The sequence below is a fragment of the Callospermophilus lateralis genome, chromosome 9 (genome assembly GCF_048772815.1).
Source record: "Callospermophilus lateralis isolate mCalLat2 chromosome 9, mCalLat2.hap1, whole genome shotgun sequence".
In the NCBI taxonomy this organism is placed as follows: Eukaryota; Metazoa; Chordata; class Mammalia; order Rodentia; family Sciuridae; genus Callospermophilus; species Callospermophilus lateralis.
The window spans coordinates 102005569-102020882 of record NC_135313.1 but is presented as its reverse complement, the minus strand read 5'-3'; the positions used below and the strand labels follow the sequence as shown (position 1 = coordinate 102020882).

The following is a 15314-nucleotide window of genomic DNA, read 5'->3' as shown; positions in this document are numbered from 1 at the left end:
AATGGGTGGGCACAGGTGAGGCCTACTGGAGAGGCAAGATGAGGCCACCCTCCCACACCTAGCTCAGTGTCCCTGGAAGACATGTCAGGATCAGTAGCAAGGCACTCCTATCCTCCCAGAACCATCCACCTCTGCCAGAACTCCCACTGCCACCTCAGCTGTCAACAAGAAGCAAACAGAGAACCCAAATTTCTGTCTCTGCCTGGTAATAACAAGTAAGCTAGCTGTCCCCTTCCTCTGCCAGAGTGTCAAAGAAAGTCACTAACACAGGAGATTTAAAATTGATCCAGAGTCTCAGAACCCAACAACAAATGTCTAGACTTCAAGTGACAAAAATCACTTGACACATTGAGAAGTGGGAAATCACCTGAACAAAAATTCAATCAACTGAGGCCAACACCAAGAGATGTTAGGATAATGTGGTAAAGGTTTAAAGCAGCATAAAAATGCTTCAACACACAATTACATATAATCTGGAAATAAATGAAAAAGAGGTTTTATCAAAGAAATAGATATAAAGAACCAAACAGAAATTTTAAAACTAAAAATCGCAATAACCAAAATTTAAAAATTCCATGGGCAGGCTCACACCAGAATGGAAGGAACAAATTAAAGAATAAGTAAACCAGAAGATAAAGCAATAGGAATTACCCAATCTGAACAATGGAGAAAAAAGAAGACTTAAAAAATAAGCAAATAAGCAGAACCTTGGCTATGCTTTTGGGATAGATTAAAGTTGCCATGATCTGAAGAGGATTTTTCAAATGTTCTCCTTCTATATGAAATAACTGAGCAGAGGGGGGGGGCAAAAAAACATCTCCTGTGGAACTGTAACACTCTTGTCATCAGAGTTCAAAAAGATGGGACAAAAGGGTGGACCTAAAAAGATAAGACTGAAAACATCCCAAATTTGTTTATAGACATAAACTTATAGACTTGAGAAGGGAACTGTAAACTGAACAAAATCAAAGAAATCTACACCAAAACACAATACAAACTTTTCATTACTAAAGGCAAAGAAAAAAAAAATATTGGAAGAAGACTTACAGCAAAAGAGTCTATTGAAAAAACAATTTAAATGACAGTGGGGTTTTCACCATAAATTATGGAGGCCAAAAGGAAGTGCACACACTTTGAATGCTGAGAGAAAAAAACCTGTCAACTCAAAATTCTTTGCCCAATAAAGACACTTTTCAGAAATAAAGGGGGAAATCAAGATATTCTCAAAGGGAAACTAAAAGAATTCATCACCAGCACATCTCAACTGAAAGGATGGCTATAGAAAGTCTAAACAGAAAAGAAAGCAGTTAGAAAAGGCACCTTGAACCAACAAGGAGGAAGGAAACTAAGCAAAACTGTGGGCAAATACATTCCTTTTCCTCCTGAGTTTTCTAAATTATAACTAAAAATGAATATTATATGCAAGTATGCAAAGAGAAAAGTTGACACATTACCTGATAAGATTCAAAACGTATACAGAGGAAATATTTACAGCAATTATCAATTGTGGAGGGGGCAGAGGGTGATAAAGGGAGGTAAACTTTCTCTATCACTTTTCTCTATCACTCTTTTATCACTCAAGCTGATAAAATGATGACACTAAGACTATGACTGCAAATAAAATGCATTACCAAGAGCAACCACTAAAAAACTACACAAGATACACACAAAAACACGACAGATAAATAAAAAAAAAAAAAAAGGAACTCTAAAATATGCTCAAGTAACGGTCAGAAAAGTAAGAAAAAGAAATAAAATAGAACAGAAGCAACAAAAAAGAAAATGGCAGGCCTTAATATGTCAATAGTTACATTAAATCTAAATAATCTAAATACACCAACTGAGAGAGAAGGTCAGAGTAGATTTAAAAACATGACTCAACTCTATGGTAGTAGCTCCAGTAATCAACACTGTGCAATATTGGTGGAGGAACAGGAGAAGAGATCAATGGAACAGAACAGAGAACCCAGAAAACACCACATAAGCATGCCTAACAGATTACTGACAAAAGTGCAAAAGCAATTCAACAGAGGAAAAATCACTTTTGCAACAAATGGTGCTGAAGCAATTGGACACCAAGGGGGAAAAAGAACCTTAAATCTAAATATTTCCTTTAAATCAGGGTCTAGCTATGTTGCCCAGGCTGGCCTTAAACTCCTGGGCTCAAGTGATCCTTCTGCCTCAGCCTCCCAAGTGGCTGGGATTATAGCTCACACCACTGGGCCTGGCTTTTAACCTAAATCTTAAACTTTATACCAAGAATTAACTCAAAATGCATCATGTTAAATATAAAATACAAAACTACAGAATGTTTATGAAAAATGGAAAATCTTCAGGATCTAGGATTAGGCAAAGAGTTCTAGACAACACTAAAGTACAATCCAGAAAAAGAAAAACTGGTGAAGTGTACTTCATCAGAATTTAAAAATTTAGGCTCTGTGAAACAATGCTAGGAGGATAATAAATAAATAAATAAATAAAACCTGGAAGAAAATATTTGCAAATTACCTATACAACAAAGGACTGGAATCTAGAATACATGAAGAATTCTCAAAAATCAACTCTAAAAAATCAAATGAGAGTATTGGCAGAAGACACGAGAAAACATTTCCCAGGAGAAAACAGATAAATGGCAAACCCAAGACAGTGCTAGAGCAGTGTGAAGAAGAGGTAAGAACACCTCTGAACTGACCAAAACTGCACAACACTGCGTTTCTGCATCCAGTGCCTGCAGCCCATCGCTGTCTCCACCATGCCCAGAGGAAAGGCTGGAGGAAATGCTAAAGGAGATAAAGCCAAGATGCAGACGAACCACAGAGAAGACCCTCAAGGTTGTCTGCTAAACCTGCTTCTCCAGAGCTCAAGCCAAGGGCCCTGCAAAGAAGGGAGAGAAAGTACCCAAAGGGCAAAAGGGAAGAGCTGACGCTGGCAAGGTGGGAATAACTCTGCAGAAAATAGAGATGCCAAACAGACCAGGCACAGAAAGCAGAAGGTACTGGAGATGCCCAGTGAAGTGTGTGCATTTTTGATAACTGTGGACTTCTGAGGACTGTAAAGTTTGAAATACTATTTTTTTAATCAAGCTTTATAAAAAGGAAGAATTTTATTTTCTTTTTAAGCTATGTTGCTAGTACACAGAACACTTTCATTGTTATTTGGAGGAAAAGGAATAGACGGCACCGATAGAATGTCTCCAAACCTGGATTGCTGAGGAGGAAAACTGAGAAATTTCCTCATGGCTCAGAGGAAGAGGAATTCCCTGATGTTGGCACACATAGCCACCTTGGCACAAATGCCTCGTGGTATGGAAACACTCAAATCATCTTTATGTCCTCCTCTCCTCTCTGCCAACTGCATAGACCTAACTTCCCTGAATTCGTAGATCTATTGAGACCTGACACCCACCAATTGGGTTTACAACCAGGACTTCCCAGTGACATCATTGAGATAATGTCCACTAAAAGAGCAGCAGTTCCTTTTCTAGATTGCAGTTCTTCAGATTAATAATTCTGCCATTTTCATTTTATTTCCTGGAAGTCAGGATCAATTCAAAAGTAGTTAAACAATATGCTGAAGGTGAAACATCAACCCTCATTCTAAACTGTCCTTATTCAGAGGATCAGATGAAGACTTCATTGGGTTTTATAGTGGCTCTAATTTTAGTAGTCCATCCAAGACAGGAGTTTGAAAGTTGTACACTGTTAACAATTATCTGCCCATGTCCTGCCTGAAATATCATGATTGTTTATGAAAAGTATTTTTAATAAAGCTGGATAGTTTGACTTGGGGAAAAAAATAGTAATAACGCCATGTTTGCAAGGATGTGAAGATTCACTGTTGATTCACTGCTGGTGAGAATGTTAAAATAGTGCAACCACTCTGGAACAGTATGGCGGTTTCTTACAAAACTGTACATGAAATCACCACCTAATGACCCAGAAATTCACTCTGGACATCTATTCCAGAAAAGGGGAAATGTGCACTCACACAAAATCCTGTATATGTGATAGCAGCAGCTTTATTCACAAAAGTCAAAGAGTAGAAACAATCAAGGAGGGAATGGTTAAATGGACTGATTCATCCAGGTGTCAGACCTCTCTACAACAAAGAGGAACAAACCACTGATAACACCCGACAAGGTAGAGGAATATCCAGAGAACTACTGAGTGAAAAACCAAGCCCAAAAGGTTACACACTGCATGCTTTCATTTAAATAATGTTCTTGAGGTCTAAGGAAGAAGAGAGGCAGGAAGGAAGTGGTAACAGCTTTAACAGGGCAATACAAGGGGTCCTTGTTGATGGAAGTGTTCTGTTATCTCCAAATATATCAATGCACTGTTAGGTCTTATACATGGTTTTGCAAGATGTTACTGTATTAGTCAGCCTCATATCACTACAACAAATACCTTACACAGCCTACTTATGAAGTAAAGAGATTTATTCTGGTTCATGATTCTAGATACAAGTTCAAAATGGGGTAGCCCCATTGTTTTGGGGCTCCGGCAAGAGCAGAACATCATGACAGGAGGGCATGTTGGAGCTAGTGGTCACATCATATGACAGAAAGCAGGAAAAGTATATGAAGTTTCACAGTCCCCAATGACCTAAGTACCTGCCACTAGGATTGCATTCCCAATGCAGCCACCCTGGGAACCAAGCTCTTACATTGAGTTTTAATGACCTTTGGGGGACATGATCATATTCAAACCATAGCAGTTATCATTGGGAGGAAGTAGGTGATGGATACAAGGGATCACTCAGTATTATTTCTTACAACTGCATTTGAATCTATCTCAAAAAATTAGCTTTTGTTAAAATGGCATTATTTCAAAGCAGTTTCTTTTTAATGGTATTTGCCACCAGGTTTTAAACATTTCTAATTTCCTTGAAGGCAAGTGATAAAAGAGGTAGGAAAATTCATCTCCCTGATAGTGGTGGTGTACTCCTGCAATTCCAGCTATTTGGGAGGCTGAGGCAGGAGGACTCCAAGTTTACGGCCAGCCTGGGGGCAACTCGGAGAGACCCTATCTCAAAATAAAATTTAAAAGGGGAATCCAAGTCAGGGGTAGAGCACTTGCCTAGTATGTGATGTCCTGGGTTCAATCCCAAGTACCATCAAAAAAAGGGGGGGCCTAAAAAATTCATCTCTAATAGCTTAACTTGGAAGCAGTTACCAAGTGCTTGTCATATGCAACTAGGAAACAGGCAAAGATGCAGAAAACAATGTAGAATATATGTTTGTAGTGAGGTTGACCAAGAACTATACTATTAAACTCAAAACATTTTACATCATGTTCCATTATTCCTGCCCTGTAATCATAACTATTTCTAATCAAGAGTACAGGAAGGGCCTGACCAGTGGATGACAAACCTGTGGATAAGCAATTCTATAGGGAGTTTTCTTTCCTTCCTTACCCCCAGCCAGCCTAGGAAACTTCCGTACCAGAATCTCCCACTGGAGTTTTCTCCCTATCTCTCCTCAATCATCCTACCACCCACCCCCGTTGCCTGGGTAGAAGGAAGGGAGGGAAAAATGACACATGGGGCACGCCACCCACACACCCACATTCACTCTCATCTCATGCCCCTTGCTGCAATTCCTCTAAAGAAGAGGGTATAAATGGCAAAGAGGGCACTGCCCAGCCTCTTCTTGCCCCATCACTTTCAGCCCTGACCTCCCTCAGCCGTCACACAACCCTCCACTCCATCCATCTTTCCCCTCTGTAGTCCCAGAAGCATTTCCCGAAGCCTCCTCCCAGCTTTGCTGAAGCCCTGCCACAGGAGTCACATTCCAAGAAAAGGAAAACACATGCAGAATGAACATAATTCATCAACTGTGAATGCATTTCCTTCCAGTGAATCTCTCTTGTAACTTCTAAATAATCCGATTACTTTTAGAAATTAGAGGTTTAGGGCTGGGGATGTGGCTCATGCGGTAGCGTGCTCGCCTGGCATGCGAGTGGCGCTGGGTTCGATCCTCAGCACCACATACAAACAAAGATGTTGTGTCCACTGAAAACTAAAAAATAAATATTAAAAAAAAAATTTAAAAAAAAAGAAATTAGAGGTTTAGTTTATACCAAGACACCTAATATTAAACTATTATTCACCCATGGGGCAAGAACCACTTGCCCTGTTAATATATCTTACCTATCAAGCTGAAAGCCAGCAAGTGAAGTCTATGGGCGGTCAAAATGGTATCCCACAGATGCAAAAGCAAGGTACAACAATGACAATGGCCTCTCTATGGCTGGCTAGGTTAATTTGGCTGTCAAGTTGGCTGGGCAGGTTGCCCATCTTCCTTTAACCCTCCAGGCACTCTGCTTCCAAAGTTGGACTGCTACAAAGAGATCATGGGACCTTGCAAAAGAGTTCATCTGCTTTATTCAAGCCCATAGTTTCACATTTGTTTCTAACAAATTTAGTTGGTTTTCAAGTTCACAGCTAATCAGAAGGGACAAATCTTCAGAGAGAGAAAAGCACTTCATTCATCCAACAATCATGTTGAGTACCTAAGCACCAGGCACTTGAAGATAAGGCAGTGGCCAATACACAGTGACCCCTATCCTCCCTAGTTTATGTAGGGGAGAAAACTTAGTTGTAGAAAATTAAAATAATTATAAATAAAATAATCACAACATGTGTCAGTTGCTCATAGAGACATAAACAGAGCTGAAGATCTTATACTCTCCCCATCTATCCCACACTAGAGTACCAATGAGCTACATTCCCAGCCCTTTTTATTTTTTATTTTGAGACAGGCTCTCATTAAACTGTTGAGACTGGTCTCAAATTTGCAATCCTCCTGCCTTAGCCTCCTGGGTAGCTGTGGAGATCTTGCACCTTCTCAGGATTATGAAGAGTAATGATCCTTTCCAGGCCTATAGAAATACAGAATTAAAAACTCACACAATCCATTGACCTCAAATATACTCTAAAATTTATATTTAAAAATGAAATCCAATGTGTATGTAAGGGAGAAACCAGGGCTCAGCCCTACACCTGCTGCCAGGGCTGTTAGATATCCAACACAAGTATCTGAACCCCCAGGACACAGGATGCATGCCTTATTTTAGGTAACTTAGCCAATCCATCTAGCTTGTTTTTACTATTTATGAACTGAAAACAGAAGTCATCAGACTTCTTGAGCCTCATGAATGGAATAATATGCATGGTTGAGTTTTATAAACAGCACAGTTCGAATGCTGCTGTTGTTGCTAATGTTGCTAAAAGGTTGATAAACATCCTGCTTAACACCCACCCAGACCCCAAAAAATGAAATCCCAGGTGGCAGCTTGAATGCCATCCCTATTTCCTAGAATATAAGAACCAACTAAAGGGCTTAAGGTGGAATTTCCCTAGACAGAAGTAACAAAAATAATCACTGAGAAGTGAGGAAAGGAAGCAGAAAGTATGCTAAAAGAACACCTCCAGTTACTTTGAAATTTGGCCTAGGATGCACGCTGCAATAAGCAAAAGCACTCTTCCTTTTCCTAGTCAAGTTCACTTAGCATCCTCCTCCCTGGGATCTATAACCCTTACTCATTTCATACTTCATTTACTTTAAATAACTTTTGTAGAATTAACAGGGAAGCTCAAAACCACAATGTGGGGAAAAAAATTCTTTTGGAAGCGTGAAATGCATTCCAAACAAACAACCAACAATCAACCCTACTGGAACTGGAGACTGTATATTTCAATGTCAACACTCTCACTAGCCTTGCTTTCTACATTTGACTCCAGTCAAATGTAGATCAATCACACCACTGATCTTGGAAAAATGATAAGGAAAACAAACTATCCAAGGTTATCTAATATTTTCAATCTGCCCCAGTATTCACCTAGGCCTCAATAGGGAAAAGAAGTTTTGAAGAATCACTGTGGACGAAGTCTGCATTTTCTTACCGTTGGAATAAAATTTTCCCAAATTCAACCCCAAGGTTCTTGTTAATTTAGTTTTGCTTTCTCAAACAATATTATTCATAGACTAACAACTCTAGATTTGTTCCCCACAATTAAAGTTCCACTTCTTCCCATTTATAAAGCCTGACCTACATTAAGTTATGAAGTGACATCTAAAAGCTTCTACCTGGCCTTCCTTTCTGAACACACACAGCTGTAAATGGGGGGGGGGGGGGGGGTAGAAAAGGTAGACATCTGTAGCCCTCTTGTCACACATCAGGAATTTGCAGAGAAATAATAATAATTATTATTATTACTATTGGTACTGGGAATTGAAACCCGAGGCACTTAACCTCTGAGTCATGTCCCCACCCCTTTTTGAGACAGGGTTTCACTAAGTTTCACGGGGTCCCACCAAGTAAGTTGCTGAGGATGATCTCAAACTTACAATCCTCCTATCCTGCCTCAGCCTCTCCAGTCACTGGGATGACAGGCATAGGCCCTGTGCCCAGTCATTTCTTTTTCTTATATGCAGTGCTAGAAGCAATGAGGGGGGAGACACCACCTTAATCCCTGGTATCTGATCAGGTTCCTCTGCCTCAGCCACCCACCAGGTGATGCCTCTGGTGGCTCTGACCTGCCTTTGACAGAGAATTCTAAACCTATTCTCAGAATGATCTCTTTATTAATGATCTCCAAGGCATTTTCCATCATTTCCCTTCCTTCACCAACTCCCTTTTAACCACTGCCTGAAAATTCTTCCCTTAGCCTCCAAAGCATCAACCCTCAAACTACTCTATCCACCAGTGCCTCTCCTCTGTTCCCACTAAGATCAGCCTCTGTACCCACCTTGCAAAGATGGATCCCTGATCATTCATCATCTCTGCTCAAAACCCTCTGATTACTTGTCATCTCCATCAGGATGAAAGTCCAATGTAGAATGGCCAACCTCTGCATCATCTAACTGGTCTGCCACCTCCCCAGCCTCATGCCTTTCTACTCTCCTCCTTTATATCCTGCCCACATTTTGTTTTGCACTTGTTCTCTGCCAGAACGTTCCCTCCCCTCCTGTGGGACGTGCTCAAATGTCAATTTCCCTACGCCCTGCCTCCAACTTAAAATGTCCAACTCTATGTTCCTAAAAACTCTCTATATAATTGATTGCATTACTAACCCACTGTAAGTTCCATGATTACAGGGATTCATCTGTTTTGTACAGTGATGTTTCCACCAGGTCTAGTACAGTGCAAGTTAGCTGACAAAGGTTCGACAAAAATCCGGGATGAAAAGTCACTTAATAAAGGTTTGCTGAGCACCTCTTCCTGTCCAAGTTCACTAAGACAAGCCACTGTCCCTGCCTTTAACGCCCCAGATGAAGCATGGCACCACAAACGTGTTTAAAATAAGGATTTCAAACTAACAGGTCAAAGAACGTGCCAAAGTTCAGAGGAAGAGTCCTGGGCTTAGCCTTTCTGGGACCAGTCCAGCTTGCTACCATCACACAGTTCACCCGGGGCCATTTCCGAAGGATCAGCCCTGGGAGCAGCGGGTCCCACTTGCAATCCCCAGGCCTGAGAAGTTATTTATTCGGATTGGCAACTTCCGGCCTCTTGGCGCCGGGCATGATTTTAAAACCGTTAAGGCGTCTGCCCTCGGGCCTCAGCCTCCTCCAGTTAGACCCGTGTGCAGCCCCCAACATCTGTTGGGAGCGCCACCCGGCTCCGGACCTATAACCCGCACCACCGCACACCCATCACTTCGGCGTTCCCCACCTGCTCCCGACGTCCCCTGCGGCTTGCCCTGCGCGTGCGCAATCTGCCTTTCGTGGGCTTGGGCGGAGCTGGCGCGGGAGACGAACCTAAACACGCCCCCGACGTAGAAGCCGCTTCTGATTGGCTGTTGATGCTCGCCCGAGCGAGACTGGGACTCCCGGGGCTGTGCATTTAAAGGCGCTGGCCAGTCCGCTGTTAGCTGTCGCTTCCTGCTCTTGCCGCTTCCACTGCGAGGAATCCTTGTAACCCCGCCAGCATGTCTCAGGTACAGCGCGTGCCCTGCCAAACTGCGAAGGTGGAGCGGGGCGGGAGGCCAGAGTGGGGATCTCGTCCGGCTGGCAGAACCCCGCGGAGTCCTTCCCACGGATGCCCTGCTCTTGCTCCTGGACCCATGCCCAGCCCTAATTCTTTGCACCGAGCCTTGTAAGCGGAACTTTCCGTTTGTGGATTTCTAAAACAGCTACCCACTCCGCAACTGCTGGAAAGTTGCCCACGGGGTGGACTTTTCGTGGCGAAGCAGGCTAGAGTGGGAGGCTAGGGGTTCTCGATAGAAAGATGGGGTGATTGACGGGACGATGATTGCATGTACTGAAAGAGCAAGGAGACTGAGCCCCACACTTGGAAGGATCTGGCGGGACTTGGCGGTGGGGGAGCGAAGTCACGGCCAGGTGGGAAGGCAAAGAGACCGTAGCTGGGTAGTGGAGGTCAGGAGAAGTAAGAGCCAAGTGTCTGGCGTGCGGGGAGAGGAGAGTGGCTGCTCAGGTAGAAGTGACCTAGAGGCCTTTCCGTGCCCTCTATTGTAGACCCTTGTCCAGCACCGAGCTATGTGGGGCGATCTCTGGCTCCTCCCACCTGCCTCTCCCCACTCTGGGCACTGGGACAGAGGTCAGCGCTGAACTCCCAGGCCCCATGGGAAAAGGGGCCAGCGGAGTCCTGCTGGAGAACACTGTATTTGTGTCCTGTTCCTTTATCAGATGTTTCGAGCACAGTGTGCCACCCCTCTCCTTAGGTTAGGGCTTCACTGGGACCTCAGCCATTCCCTAGTCTGGCCCAGTGGTGGCCAGGCAGTTGGCCGTGCTACTTTTCCGCAGTGTCCACCCACCGTGGGCCAAGTCTTGTCCTGCTTCTCTCACCATTGTATTTCCAACTCCTGATGTTTCTGTTGTAGGAGCACCAGATAGTAGTTGTAGGTTGAATAAGTGAACTAATGTACCTCCCCTCTTTATTTTGCTGAATCTGTAGTGGGGAAGGGAGACACTCTTTAGGGGGGCTGCTTTTCCTGTCCTGCATGGCACTAGGAATGCTGCCTTTCCATCCTCTCATCCTGTCCCTGGGCTCCATTCAGGCCACTTTCTGCCCTTTCCCACTTGGAATCCACCCTCATTCCTCTCCTCTCCCTCCCACTTAGGCTGAGTTTGACAAAGCTGCTGAGGAGGTTAAGCACCTCAAGACCCAGCCAGCAGATGATGAGATGCTGTTCATCTACAGCCACTACAAACAAGCAACTGTGGGCGACATAAATACAGGTATGCTGAACTGCTCATCAAAGCAGGGGCTTGCCAGTGGCTGGGAGTCCTTGAATGGAAGTCTGTGGGAACTTCAATTTCAAACTACCAGAGGCTCTATTCTTCAGGCATGGCATGGTCACAGTTCTTGGGGTTTAAGCTAGGGAGTTTCCCCAAAGACCATATTCCTGGATCCTCAGTGTCTCAGGTAGCAGAATTCCAATCCTGGTTTTAGAAGGGCTTATCTGATTATCACCAGAAGTTTCTATCTACTGGGGAGGAAATAAAACCCCAGGAAAAGAGCTCTGTTCCAGGCTTTCAGCTCAGAATTACTTTGTTGAGCAGTATTGCTTCCACCCGGGGTGGACAGTCTTCCCACCAAGCCTTATGGAGAAGCAGAGAAGCACCTGGTGTCTTGGGACGGTCAGGAATGTTTTTGTGAACTACAGTCTGTACCTTCCTGATGATTTCTGTTCCCTAAACAAAAATCTTGTTGCAGATTTTGAAGCTAGCTTTGTACCACTACCATCTACAATGTTATCTTTCCTGCCTTGGGCAGTTTTTAGACAAACTAAGTTCCTGAATTAACAGCTGCACAGTGAGGCGAGAGCTTAATGCGTTCCATGCAGGGACTCAAAAGTCAGTGGTCATGTCAGCATCAAAGGAATGACCCTCGGACCCTTCAAGAGGAGGGGAACCCTAGCCCCAGTTCCTCAGGAGCTAGGGTGGAGGGTGGAGGGTGGAGCTGGTAGGCTGGCAGCTGGCCAGCTGCAGCAATGCCCAGAACTAAGGATCTTGGTAAATGCCAAATGAGGCTCTATGGTTCACATCAAGGGCTTAGTTAAGGAAGGTCTTGTAGCAAAGATGAGTTTTACAGTAGGTGTATAAATTGTCTCCTCCCAAATGGGGAAAAGAGAGTGGAATGGGTGTGGCCAGAGGGGCTGAGATGCTTTTCTGTCACATAGTGTTTTCACAGAGCGTGGCCTCTGTTTGAGCTAAAGGGACTTGCCCTCATATAAATATAGGTAGATGGACATGGAGTCTATCACTGCCTGATTGGAGATATTGGCTCTCTCTAGAGCTGTACTTTTCATACAGTAGCCACGAGCCACTGATGACTATTTACATTAGAACTGAAAATAGTTAAATAGTATCTAAAGTTCAAGTGCTGGCCACATGAGCCTTTTTCTGGGAAACTTAGTTGCCACAAGCGGCAAATGATCCTGAATTGGATATTGCAAATATACATTTCCACAGTGGATAGAGGGCCCCCAGCGGATAGAGGGCTGGCAGTGAGTGCAGCTTGGGATTCTGGTGATTACTATTGACTGGGTATAGTCTTCTTAGGTCCCCCGAGGAATGCTGCCTTGAAAGCACTCAGGAGCACTCGCTATTTTCTTCAACACAGTGCTCCAGGTTATGGACACTGCAGTCACTCCTCTTGGCAGTGAAATAGATCATCAGGGAGGAAGGGAATGTTTCCCAACTACAGATGATTACCCATCTGGAAATAGTCTAACAACTTGCTAGAACAATGGGACCAGGATATGAACAGACAGTTCACATTGCAAGAACACCCAGAAGACTGATAACAATGATGCGTTAGGGAGAGAAATTGGGTGACGGAAAGCAGAAGTAGGAGGAACTTTGATACTGCTAACCTTTGTAGCTTTGAATTCTGAGCCATGTGCATAGATCTTTAATTTTTTTAAGTGATTTTTTTTTTAAAGGATAAAATTTGAAGGTGAACTTGCAATTCAGAAACTCTCCTGTAATGAGAACAGTTTTCCTCCTGTTTTCTCTAGATTTTGAAGTTTGGATTTCTGTATACCTGGGTCTGTTAAGGCAGAAGCCACTGTGCAAGACTCATTAAACTCCACGAGAAAACCTAGAAGGAATCAGTTTAATAAAAGATGACTTTCGTGGAAAGAAAGTTGATGAAGTTCAATGTTAGAACTTGAGCAAATCTAATAATGTATTCCCTTGTCTTCTTTAAGAACGGCCCGGAATGTTGGACTTCAAAGGCAAGGCCAAGTGGGATGCCTGGAATCAGCTGAAAGGTAACTATTTCAAATCAGTTTCCCTCTTTTGTGAAGCCCAGTAATGAGAGACTCTTCGTTGTAGAGTACACACGGGCAGGAAGGAAAGAAAGTACAGGAGGCACATGCTGGAAATCAGCCTGACCTATACCCCAAAGTACAGGAGGCACATGCTGGAAATAACCCTGACCTGAGGGGAAAACTAGGCCACCTACTTTCTCTCCAAATATTCTTCATGCCTTTTCTAAAAGTGCCATCTCTGCAAAAGGGTATCGTATGGAGGGGAAGGGCTAGGGGTCTAGGCCAGTGAGAATGGGCTGGGAGGTAATGTCTTTGGATACGTTCAGAATAAGGGTGGATTCCACACCCCCCTCTCCACAGGAAGGCCAAGCAGTGACCCCTTAAGTGGAATGGCCCTCCCCAGTTCCCTTCCAGCCAGAAAGGCACATGAAAAAAGGGGATGAGGTAATGCCTGGCCAGCCACTGGTAGGCTCAGTGAATGAAGCTATTATTTGCTGAGCCCCAACAGCCGAAAAGTATCCAAGTTTCTATTGAATCACGTGTCCCCATGGCAGCAAGACCCAAAGTTGGCATCAAAGCTCCTGGCAGCTTTTGTGTCCTCACTAGCTAGTTGCTGAATAAGCCTGCTGTCTTCCTGCAAATGAGAAGTCCATGAATTCAGAAAAGACCATAATACAATAAGTATACTCCTAGGATTTGCGAGCGGGGTGGGGGAGGGCGATGCCCGTCTAATTGTTCATTTTCATCAGGCACTTCAGAATAAGTCCCAGAGGGCCTCTCTTTTTACCAGAGAATCCAGGGAACTGGGTGTGACTGTCTTAGAAGATATATTCAGTGTCTTTTATGCTGCAGCAGGGAAAAGAAAGATTTGCCTCATTCCCCTCCAAGAATCAGCTGCCTTTGCTCAGACTCTCAAACCTCTTCTAGCTTCTCTCTGGTGAGAAGAGTGTGGCTAGCTTTGCTCTTTCGCTGCCAGCTTAGTAGCTCTAGGAGATAAGAGCCCAACACAGAAATATTTGATTGAATAAAGCGAAGCATGAAATCATCAGGACAAGTAAAGTCACCATGGTGACAGTTGCTTGCTTGACTTGGAAGGCTAAGGCTCACCCTGTCATGGGAGACACATGGGGGACAAGCATTGGATCTGCCCCTCCATGCATGATGAGTTCAGTGCGTTACAGAGCATAACTCAGGGGCATAATTCTCAGGTGTTTTTAAGTCTGATTATCAGCAGATCTCTGAGATGTGGGTAAACCCCCTCCACATGGAGGAGAAACTCAGCCCTGGAAAATTCAACTGGAGCTGATGAGGGCCTTAAAACCTGCTGCTTTTCTACCACACTGCCTCCCTGACAAATAATCCTATTGATTCCTTCTAGGAACTTCCAAGGAAAGTGCCATGAAAGCTTACGTTGACAAAGTAGAAGAGCTAAAGAAGAAATATGGGATGTAAGAGACTGGATTTGGTTGCCAGCCACACATTGAACCTAAAATGATATAATGCCTTTTTTTTCTTCTAATACCATGAATGATGTGAAGAGTGAAAATAATCAGTTAACCCAGTTTATCAAGGCTTCCCAGCATGTGGCTCTAACAAATTAGGGGCAGAATTGATGACTGACCCTCCCTGAATAGTTTTTATCTGAGATTATTAAAAGTATGTTTGTTACTTGAAGTCTTCGGTAATCTGGATTCTTGAAATGATTCACCCTGTTCCCATCTCTCATCCTCACCTCCTGTTTCTAAAGATGTTCTCTGGGAGTACTTCCACCTGCCTTCCTCTGTATCCTGGTGGTCTCACCTGTTCCCGGGCCCCTGGTGGACTCAGCCTTGGTGGCGAGGAAAAGGGTTACAGAGGTGGCTTCTTCTATACTGAGGAAGATTGGGTGGGCTAGCTGAGACTTCCGTTTGCAGATACTTCCAGCCATCTGTCAGGGACATGGCTGGCCTCAGGTTGGAGGGGAGTAGGGTTGAAAAGTTTTAAAGTTTTTTCCAAGGGCCAACCAGTCCATGGATCCAAATAAACAAAGAGAGTGGGGGAGCCCCTATCAGGAAGAGGGTGCACATCTGGCATGA

At 43.8% G+C, this 15314-nt stretch overlaps 2 protein-coding genes and 1 non-coding gene across 4 annotated transcripts in view; 2 read left to right on the top strand and 1 right to left on the bottom strand.

Moving 5' to 3' along the window:
* C9H2orf76 (chromosome 9 C2orf76 homolog) overlaps window positions 1–9745 on the bottom strand; it is a 65688-nt gene extending 55943 nt beyond the window's left edge. For both annotated transcript variants that reach the window (XM_076866093.2, XM_076866092.2), the window contains exon 1: window positions 9675–9745. The gene's annotated coding sequence lies outside the window, so the exon portion shown is untranslated. The remainder of the gene's footprint in view (window positions 1–9674) is intronic.
* On the top strand, window positions 648–802 carry LOC143407631 (small nucleolar RNA SNORA29). Its single transcript, XR_013092382.1, has one exon. It is a non-coding gene; the product is annotated as a small nucleolar RNA SNORA29 (small nucleolar RNA).
* An 86-nt stretch (window positions 9746–9831) lies between the features above and the next one.
* Dbi (diazepam binding inhibitor, acyl-CoA binding protein) lies at window positions 9832–14913 on the top strand. The gene is made up of 4 exons (XM_076866094.2): window positions 9832–9939; window positions 11083–11200; window positions 13177–13239; window positions 14618–14913. Exons 1-4 carry the CDS (start codon window positions 9931–9933, stop codon window positions 14689–14691), a joined length of 264 nt encoding a protein of 87 aa, XP_076722209.1. The 5' UTR covers window positions 9832–9930; the 3' UTR covers window positions 14692–14913.
* The last annotated feature ends 401 nt before the right edge of the window (window positions 14914–15314 follow it).

Excerpts from the sequence above, each read along its gene's own strand:
- Dbi (XM_076866094.2), top strand. Across the intron at positions 11,201-13,176 it reads TGTGGGCGACATAAATACAG|AACGGCCCGGAATGTTGGAC; the intron begins GTATGCTGAACT and ends GTCTTCTTTAAG. Across the intron at positions 13,240-14,617 it reads TGCCTGGAATCAGCTGAAAG|GAACTTCCAAGGAAAGTGCC; the intron begins GTAACTATTTCA and ends GATTCCTTCTAG.